Source organism: Cotesia glomerata, linkage group LG7, assembly GCF_020080835.1.
Source record: "Cotesia glomerata isolate CgM1 linkage group LG7, MPM_Cglom_v2.3, whole genome shotgun sequence".
Classification (NCBI taxonomy): domain Eukaryota; kingdom Metazoa; phylum Arthropoda; class Insecta; order Hymenoptera; family Braconidae; genus Cotesia; species Cotesia glomerata.
The window spans coordinates 11,461,043-11,471,848 of NC_058164.1; the positions used below are offsets into that span (position 1 = coordinate 11,461,043).

A 10,806-nucleotide genomic window follows, 5' to 3' on the forward strand; every position below is an offset into this window, starting at 1 on the left:
AACATCGAGATATTTCATCAAGTCTTGTGGGGGTTGTAGATTACCAAAACTGTCAAAGTAAATTACTTGATTATGATTCTTCTTGTATGCAACCCAGTGAGTTCCAGGTCCAAGTTTATCATCCAAATTTATTATTGCTGATTCATTTATCTTCACTCCAGATTTTGGTAAATCATTTCTCATGAAAACTCCACGAAAATTTGGAATTTTAAGTAGCTTGGCATATTTTAATAAATCGATGTTAGTCAGTGCTCGATGTGGTAGCTCTACTGGTTTTTTGACTTCTTGCAACCAGCTCCCTCTGGGTATGGTTTCAGATAAAGTCCCATACCATTGCGGTAAGGTTTGAGGTATAATCCTCTACCTACAGCTATTTCCTCCATCTTCAAATTGTGACGTTTCTTTTCTACAAGTTGATTTTTAGCTGCGCTAGCATCGTTCACAGCTTTTGCAACACCTGCAGCTCCACCTGTCAGAGCACCAACAGCTGATAACCCTGCGAACAGGGGAATCAAGAATGGAAGTACTCCTCCAATTTTTGACGGAACTGGTAGAATACGAGGCAATCGAACATTTTTCTTCCCACCAGCTTTCTTGACAGCCTTGCGGGCACCCTCAAGGGCTGTTTTAACTGGATCTCCACCAGGTTGCATAGACTTTTTAGCTCCATCAACAATCTGTCTTAGAGCAACATCTTTCTTCTTGGAAGTCTTGCGCTTGGCTGTCTTTCTTTTGGTCACCTTACGTTTGGTTATCTTACGCTTTGTCGTTTTTCGCTTGGTTGTCTTTCTTTCAATTGTCTTACGGTTAGTAATAGGTTTTTCTTTTTTAAGACCCATACCGAAACGTCTCTTTAACTTCATGATTTTATTTACACTCCAAGCAGCAGCTTTTTCACCAATAGCAGCGTCTCTCGCTTGAAATCTTTGCCACGCTTTCTCAGCAAGAATTTTATCAGCCTCGTGACGGGCTTCCAAATTTTCACGATTTTTTGAGTAAGCTATATCGTGTTCCTTACACGCAGCGTCCAAAGGATTTATACCTGAATCACCTCGAGCTAACCTCTTGGCTAACTTTGTACCCGGACCACAGTACTGATAACCTGGTATGTGAAGTTCAAGTGGGAGCTTGTTGATTATATTGTTGAACAAACCTTTACCACGTCTGCTCTCAGACATGTCACATCAAAGACTGACTTGCTAATCTATATAAGCTGGTATATATACCCCTTGAGTTCAGAATCTAATCAGCAGTCATGGACAACAAACCAAGAGCTCAGTTGCCAGTTATCAATTTTGATCAAATTGTTCAAGGAACCGGTGTAAAAAAACTCAAACGACATGGTGCTTTACTTCCAAACAGTATCCGTGCAGTGTTTTGCGGACCATCAAACTGTGGAAAGACGAATGCTCTGCTGTCTCTTATTGTACATCCAAACGGTTTGAGGTTTGAGAATATATATCTTTACTCAAAGTCTCTTAACCAACCAAAGTATCAGTTTCTGGAGACACTGCTTAAACAGATTGATGGTATTGGATTCTTCACATTCAGTGAACATGAAGCTGTAATCAAGCCTGAAGATGCTAAGCCTAACTCCCTGATGATATTTGACGATGTTGCTTGTGAAAAACAGGATCACATCAAGGCTTTTTTCTGCATGGGTCGGCACAAGGATGTTGATAGCTTCTATCTCTGTCAAACTTATACGCGAATACCCAAGCACCTGATTAGAGATAATGCAAATTTTCTCGTGCTGTTCCGTCAAGATGAAATGAATCTGAAGCATATTTATGATGATCATGTCAATACGGACATGCCATACAACTCATTCAGAGATTTATGCTCGGTATGTTGGAATAAATATGGGTTTGTGGTAATAGATAGAGACAGTGAATTGAACAGCGGCAGGTATCGAAAAGGATTCGACTGCTTCATTAGTATAAATTGAGATACTTTAGAGTGTGATAGTCATACATGCTGTAGACTTTAACCTGTCAACATGAAGCCTGAAGAAATTTCAAAGCAGAAGGATATTCTGCATCAGATATCTCAAGCCAGCGATGCCATCCGACGAAAGCACAGGATGTTGAAGTTGGGTAAAGATACAGCTGAAAAAGCCATGGAGGAAATGTTTAAGCCTATTGTAACACCACTCCAGAGTATAGTTGAAAGTTCAAAGCTGAAAGAAGAAAATATTAAAAAAGAAGAGGTTGAAAACCAGCACGTTGAAAAATCTTTATATGTTGATCCAGACGACTACAACAGTTTAATATCAGATGATGAAAGTTCATTTGACAATACAGCACATGCTATCACTCAGCTACCGCCATCAACAAGTACTCCAACTCGTAAAAATTCTCTTCTCACTAATTATTTACAACGTTTAAGTAAAAAACACAAAGATATTGATATGAGATATGGTGTACGCAGAAAGCATGGTGAAATGTATATGGGTGATTCACCTATTTCATTTGCAAATGATACAATAAGTGTCAAAGAAAGAAATTATCCAATAACTCCTGGGTTGCTGGAATTATTATTTAGAAAATCACCAGATGATGCACTCATCACCCCAGATGATGAGAACAAGTACTTGGATATAATTCAACATACCAAAACTCATAGGAAAAATTATGATCCAAATCGTACCATTTATGAAGACACAACAATCAAGTTCAATAAATACATTGCTGATTTTATCACCAAGTTCGGTAAAGGGTTACCAAAATATATGATTGCAAGAAAACAGAGATTACCAATGGACTATGTTTACTGGGATGATCCAAATGAACTAGTTGATCGTTTGCGACTACTGATGGCATCTCAAGCTGCTGGAAATCCAAGTCACACGAATGAAATTATGTCAATTATTGAAGAGCTTAGGGAGGCTGGGGTTATATATTAAAAGCTTCTAGAAAATTACATCATTCACACACCGACAGTCAAAGTGTTCACAACTATGAGTATCGATATATTTGGACGTTCACTGGACAATGACAAGTCAGTTCAACGAGGACCAGCTGGTAGAGGTTTTAATGTAACTTCTGATGGAAACTATAACATTGAGAATAAAAGGTTGTGCAATCTCGGAAATCCTTCAAATGAATATGATGCAGCAACAGTGCAATTTGTACTGAGACAGATGTCTGAACTGAATAAAAGTATAGACAGTGAACAGAAAGAGATTATTTCACATTTACACTCTGAAATAGTAACACTGACAGCTACTGTGATAAATTTGCAGACGGCTATTGAGGAAGTTAAAGCAGTACTTTCCTCTCACCGGAATACTATCAAATATCTTACTGAGAAACTCAATGAACGACAAAAAGGAAGTGATAGCTGAAGAGCTTCACAAACCAGCTCGTAGAAACTATAAACGTCGTCATGTTGATATCAGAGGTCTTGATGAGACTTGGCAAGCTGACTTGGTTGAGATGATTCCATATGCAACAGTTAATAAAGGATACAAGTATCTGCTTACAATCATAGATATATTTTCAAAGTATGCCTGGGCAGTTCCAATTAAGTCTAAAAGTGGTGTAGATGTCACTAGTGCTATGAAGTCTGTACTCGAGCAAGGTCGTGTCCCTAAGAATCTTCATGTTGATCAGGGTAAAGAGTTTTACAACAAAGAATTCAAAGATCTGATGAAGCAGCACAAGATAAATCTGTATTCAACATTCAGCAATCTCAAAGCATCCATATGTGAACATTTCAATAGAACAATTAAGACTAAAATGTGGCGAGAGTTTACAGCTCGTGGTAGCTACAAGTGGACCGATATACTTGATGACTTGGTGAATACTTACAATAACACCAAACACAGTACCATCAAAATGAAACCTGCCGATGTTACCGCTGCTCAGGAGAAACAACTATTGGAAAATATATATCAACCACTGAAAACCAAATCGAAGCAGAAGCAGAAGTTCAAAGTTGGAGACAAAGTCCGAATCAGCAAGTACAAGCATGTTTTTGACAAAGGATACACACCAAATTGGACAACAGAAATCTTCACAATCAAGTCGGTGCAGAATACGAATCCAACGACGTACAAGCTTGTGGACTATCAGGATCAACCAATCGAAGGTGGATTTTACAACGAAGAACTCAGCAAAGTCAAATATCCAGATGTATATCTTGTTGAAAAAGTAATTAAGAAACGTGGAAATAAATACTATGTTAAATGGTTAGGTTTTGATACTAAACATAATAGTTGGATCAATAAATCTGATATGTAAAACACAAAATTATATTTACATTGTTTTTTTTTACAAATCCTTAATACATAAATTCTTAAAAATATATTTACATTGTTTTTTAATATTACTAATTTTTTTGTCTTTTATTATTATTTTTATCGTTATCTTCTACAAGTTTTCATTTCTTAAAATCTAAGGATCCTTTATAACCCCAAGGCACAGTATCAGTGCTTGCTTCAATGAGTTGACGTTTATCGTCAGCCCAACTGAGAGCAAGTTTCTCTTGTTTTATTGTGTGTACTTGATGTTTTTTACTTTTGATCATGTACTGCTCTTTTCTTAACAATACATTTTCAAAAAGACATTTCTTGAAATCATCAAACGTGATAGTCTTCAAGGCTGATCCACCGATACCTTTTGCCCGTTTCTTTATCCTGTCTTTTTCCTTCTCAGGATCGTGGATTTCGAAGGCATACAATTTGGCTCTGAGACCCACGAACTCGGACATGATTTTTCCATTGTTTGTGTCAGTGTACAATAATTTTGAATCTTTTTCATAATTTTTTATCACATAATTGTAGTGAAAGTCATAGATATAAGTTTTTGATAAATCTAATATACTAAATCCTACATATATTGGTTTGTTGAAGCAAACTGTTACTTGTTTTAGTTCAACTATAACCATATCTTCATCAAAAATAGTGAGATTATGAAAGTTTGGTCTGCATACTAGATCGGATACATTGTATCGCCCTTGCCACTTAGTTCTCAAATATACATCTTTATATTTTCGTACATTTTCCATCGTCTTTCCGAAAACCGCATTATTCATTAATTTATAAAAGTTTTTTTCAAATTCATTCTTAGCTAGTTTCCGGCATGCAGTATTTTTATCAATATATGATTTGAGCCAGTCTGATTGCTCAAATTTTAAGACCCGATGTATTTTCTTAAGAACTAAACCTAAATCTAAACCTTGTTTCAAATTCTTATAATGAATAACATAATTATTTTTATCGTACAGAGTTGTCGTGAGTTTTTGTTGCTTGCTACCAGGTGGTACAAAATGTTCTGGGCATAAAGGTAGATCTTTGTGTAGATCATGTAATTTCTCAGGATAGTGTAGATCTACGTCAAGGATGTAGCCTACACTTTCATCATCATTGAAAAACTGATCTACATCATCTACATTTTCAACCCATTCAAATTTACCCTTGGGTAAAGACATACTCATCCCAGCACCATATAAATTATTTACATCATAATACATCAGGTATGTTTCAGGGTTGTTTGAATCAAAATCTTTACCCATGTACCGGTTGTTAGCTTCAGCGTGTCTATTAGCACACATCGATACCCCACCACGTACACCCTTTTCAATGAAAAGAAGCATCTCAGGATCAGTTAGCAGTTCAAGTTCTACACCAGTATGCTTTAACATTGCTGAGTTCGAAAGGCCTGGTGCTGTATGAAAATGTAGAGCATCTAGATTGTATGTTTTAAAGCAACTACGTCTAAAGTTTTCAAAGACATCAGCCAAGAGAAGGACATCAGTCTTTAAGTATAAGTCCGAGTACTCTCCAAGCGTATTAATATTAAATTCATTCCAAACTACTTGAGCAAAAGCATAATCATCATCAGAAATAGTTGAGTTTGTTAATTTTGAATAAAATGAAACCTGGTCAGGTAACTGTTTCTCGTCTAGTCTGTCAATGCTGTCAATGTACTCATACGGAAATACACCCTTACGTATTGCTAATTTGAATTTATCAGGGTCAGGGTAGTGTAGTCGCGTAATCTGTTTGTCTTTGTCATCGAGGTATGAAGCTAATTTTTCTAAGCTGGAGGCCATAAATCTAAAAGAGTCAATAAATCTTAAAGAGACTGAAGTATTTTTAACTGATTTTGTGAAAGAAATGTAACGCTCTTTATTGATTGGTAACAATGAAATTTCACCTTCAAATACTGTAGCTAAGGATTTAATTATGAAGTGTGAGTCATAGCCAGATAAATTATGAAAGACAACTGGGATAATTGTAGATTTCTGATAATTAACATTACATGATTTATGAGCAGCATCTCTGTAGTTACCGGTAAAGTGACAATGATCATAGACTTTATCTGTCGTAGAAGTGATTGGTTTCTCGCAAATATGACACAAAGTTGCCTGGTTGTGTCTATCTTGTTGCTCTTTCGTTAAGGGTTTCATTTTTATAGAGTTCTTTAGAATTTGTTCAAAGTCCAGAGCTAATGACTCTAATTGTTTAGCAAACCAGTTGATGCAATCAGGAGAACGGTTTAATTGGAATCTAGACAGTGTGTTATCATAGCTGCAATGTACATAGTAAGCAATACTGTGTGGAACATGTTTATGAACTATCTTTTCATCATCTCCCGAGGGTTCGAGTGTGCATTCAAGATCCGCGTAAACTACAAACGGTACAGTATCTTTGGACTTAAAATCTTTGAATTTCAATATTTTATTTTTTTCACTAGGAAAATCCATGCGGACTTTGTTAGTTTTAAAACAATCTACTCGGTGCTCTAAATAACATTTTTGAAGTTTAAAATGATTCAAACAACGATCACAAAAGTACAATCTATGTTTACCTAGAGATATCTGACTTTTAATTAGTCCGGAAAGATTATGTATCAATGCAAAGTGATAGACTGACTCAATATTATCTAAATTATCGGTATAATTTACACTTTTTTTAATCATTAATAAATGAATCGTCGGTATTTCTGACTCGAAGTTACTTAAATATAATGGGATAATAGTACTTTTTTCAGACTTTTTACCCGTGAATTCTGAATCTATACCATATACATTAATGCTAAGATCATTCATTTTTTCGAATTTTGGTACATCATTAAGTTTAATTGGAAATTGAATACCTTCATAATTTGATCTGACGCTGAAGTGACGATAACTTGTAGGATCAGCCGGAACCAATACTGGTGGATGCAAGGCAGCGTTGACACACCACAGGAAGCAGAACTCATCATTGTTTTTGATGTTCGTAACCGCATGCTTCCTGATAATATCCTGCGGCAATCTGACGAAGGTGGAGTTCCAAGCAGACTCCATCCGGAACCCTCATGTTCAAAATCTTCAATTCGTTGCTTCAGCTTCTCATACACATGCTCAGTGTACCAATCCTGAAGAGATGTCGCAGGGAGAATCTCACGGCTTTTGGTGATGAAAGATTTTCGTTCTTCTATGTCTTGTTGATGTTTCCGGAATGTACAAAAGAATTCTACGTTGACTTTGAACCCTGCCAGATCTTTCAAGACACTCTGCACCTTGTTGATGATAATGTCCCGTGAGGCCTGGAGAAATGATGCTGGATCTTTGTGACCTTGGTTGATAACACATCCAGTCTGGATGTTACCAGCAAAAGCATTTTCCAAATCCCGCCATTCAACTCCTTGATTATTTGCGAGGGTTCCACCAACTACTTGGTTACCAAGTCTGGAGAACTGATCAGCAAACCAGTTAAGTTGGTTGATGTGTGCTTGAACACTTCTTCTGACTTGGATTGATGTTCCAGGATCCAGTAATATTGTGTTGAAGTACTCAATGGTATCGTTGCACACTCGTGAACACCTTTGACGATGTTCATCAGTAAGCTGCTCTCCCAACAGATCAGCATATGAGACTGCAATAGTGTCTACCAAGTCTTTTAGAGCCTCTATGAGGTTATGTTGTGCCATTTTGAGAAGATAAACACTTCACTACTGTCTATTTACACAATATTGTAGGTTATGTACACTGTTGATAGGTTATATACACTTTTTAGAGGTTATATACACTGTTTATAGGTTATGTACACTTTTGAAGGTTAGGTACAAAATAGTTTATACATACGCTGAATTTACACGAGACTATAGTTTTTGCACACAATAGTTTTTGCACAATGGACTACAGTTTATGCACACTGGACTATACTCGCGTACTTCACTATATTTTATAATGCTGAATACTGTTTAATCATGAGAGATGTTTCACTGGAGACATGTACTTCGTTTTTGTGAAGTACGCTCTCGCTGAGCTGCTTATATAGGCAGAAAATACTGCGCAGTTACCCACACTCCTCTACCTCAAAACCGGTTTGATGACGTCATCTACTGCGCAGTAAGAAAATTCTAGAACAAAATGAGTCATCTACTACGTAGTTAGGAATAGAACAAAGAGAACTACGCAGTTACCGTGACCTTAAACAGGTTCAGACCTGTCGGATGACGTCATCTACTACGCAGTTACAAGTAATGAAAGCTACCACCAGATGGCGTTGCGTGAAATCCTTCTCGCATGTACTCCACATACATACAGTTTGAATATATTAATCTTTTCAGAATATAAACAATGAAATGCACCTGTGATCTAAGCAACTATTGGTGATGCTGAGATCACAGGTGCATTTTTTAACAAAATGGCGGATAGCAGACACCAAATGGCGGATTCAAAATGGCGGATAGCAGCCACCAGATGGCGGATTTCAGATAGCAGATGGCGGATAGCAGCCACCAGATAGCGAATTCAAAATGGCGGATAGCAGCCACCAGATGGCGGATAGCAGAATTTAAAAATGGCGGGAAAATGGCGAGAAAATTCACCACCAGCGCCACTTATAACCTCGATAAAAACCTCGTCCATAACCTGAAAATGTCGGTAAAAACATGTCATCCATATCCACAGTTGGCAACACCTACTGTCGGTAAAACAGGTCACCCATATCTACGGATGGTACTTAGCATGGACACGAACCCACAAATCTGTTTTACCGACGGAGCCAGACCCCCCAGACACACTACTATTCAAATTTCATCATTTTTAATACTTTTCAATTAGTATTTTCAATCAAGGGTAGGCTACGAGAGATTGAGATAGATATAGAGTGTCAGGAGTATTAGGATAAATGTAAGGTTTATTATTCTTCACCGAGCCTAAAAATTATTTAATATTTTAATGGGCTTGTTCAAGTTTACTAAGTTCTTCGATGGACTGAGCTAAGATTAGTATAACTTGCATTGTTTTTTTTTATAGATATTCTTTAGAGAGAATGTAGTCACTTTTAGTTTTTGGTACATGATCTGCTAATATCTCCCAAGAGCTTAGTAAACTTGAACGAGCCCAATATAAACAATTATATTACATATATTACATTAAGTCTCTATATTTTCACATTGAACAAATGACACGAGAGGTGTATAGTAACTGAAATAGGAAACAAATGCTCTAGTTTTAATTTGATTTATATATCTTTAGGGTCATAATTTACAAGTAGGGTCAACCCCATTTTGGGCCATAACTAAGTGAAAAATTACAACCTTTTAATTTTTTTTTATTCTGCTTATTTCTACGGCGCATTTAAGATGAAAATGTCGTGAAAGAAAAAAAAATGATTTTGATAGTTTTTTTGCCTTCGAAAGGAAAAAATTTTGACTTTCATTTTTTTGGATAAAATTTCTATTTGATCTTTTTTTTGATGTGTTAGATATATTTTTTTTTTAAAAGTACATAAAAAAAATGAACAATTTGAAAAAAAAAATTGTTTAATTTGATAAGAAAAAAAAATTAACATGGCTTAGCTTGAGTTGATCCCACTTATAAATAATAACCATCTTTGGAAAACAGCGTCAATTACTGTTTTTGATCTGGTAGTTTTTGGCATAATTATAAAATTAAGAAAATTAAAATATTCACACAAATAAAAATGCATCAACAATCAACACGCTTGCTTTTTATTAAAGCTTACTCATACGCAGGCGCAAACACATATATTAAACACATACTAACATAACACGTAGAACGCTCGGACCTGGAGCAAGATATAGATATAGATATACTGACTATCCCCCTACACAGGAGCATACATATGGACAATGTTTAGTAGACGATAGTGGAGATGCTACGAAGAATCGCGCAAAGAGGAGACCGAGAACGTCTAATGTGTTCTATCTCATTCTTTTGCCGGCTGAACCCTATACATTTATGTGTTTGTGTCTCTATGGACTTATTTTTTCGTTTCATCGAGTTTAAAATCACAACGATTCTAAAGAAGTTTCACTTAAAAAATAATCGATTTTTTTGACCCACCCTAGTCTATAGAGAAAATGACAAGAAAATGTAGGTTGAAATCACATGATGAAAAGGTACATTCGAAACCATTGACTCGCCTGCGGCCGGATCTACACTCCCGTTCCCGTGATGGACCACGCAACTTTCATCCGCCCGTAAACCAAGCAAAGAGGATGCGCAAGTAGTAATAGTAAGGCATGCTACCCCAACTGGTACATTTACTCTAACAGTTGTCATGGTAACAGACGCATCATTCCCACTACTATTCTATGCGTATGTGTCACATACAAACTACGTGTGTTCATTCCAAACGATTCCCCTTGCGGTTAGATATCTCTACATTTATATGTAAGCATTTGCAAACTCAATATTACCAAGTTTTAAAATGCAGATGTGTTGCGTTATTATTCCCTTTAAAAATATTTACATTAAGAATCAAATATATTTTTTATTTATATTGCTTTTCGTCAATTATTTTTTATACTATGAATTTTATTTTTTATTTTTTTACTCGGT

At 36.2% G+C, this 10,806-nt stretch overlaps 1 protein-coding gene across 1 annotated transcript; it reads right to left on the minus strand.

Moving 5' to 3' along the window:
• Positions 1–4,383: 4,383 nt before the first annotated feature.
• LOC123269105 lies at positions 4,384–6,711 on the minus strand. The gene has a single exon (XM_044734634.1). The coding sequence runs from the start codon at positions 6,709–6,711 to the stop codon at positions 4,384–4,386; it is 2,328 nt and encodes a 775-aa protein (XP_044590569.1).
• Positions 6,712–10,806: the final 4,095 nt, after the last annotated feature.

Bases quoted from the DNA above. Each gene is read 5' to 3' on its own strand.
- LOC123269105 (XM_044734634.1), bottom strand. From the start codon at position 6,711: ATGGATTTTCCTAGTGAAAAAAATAAAATATTGAAATTCAAAGATTTT.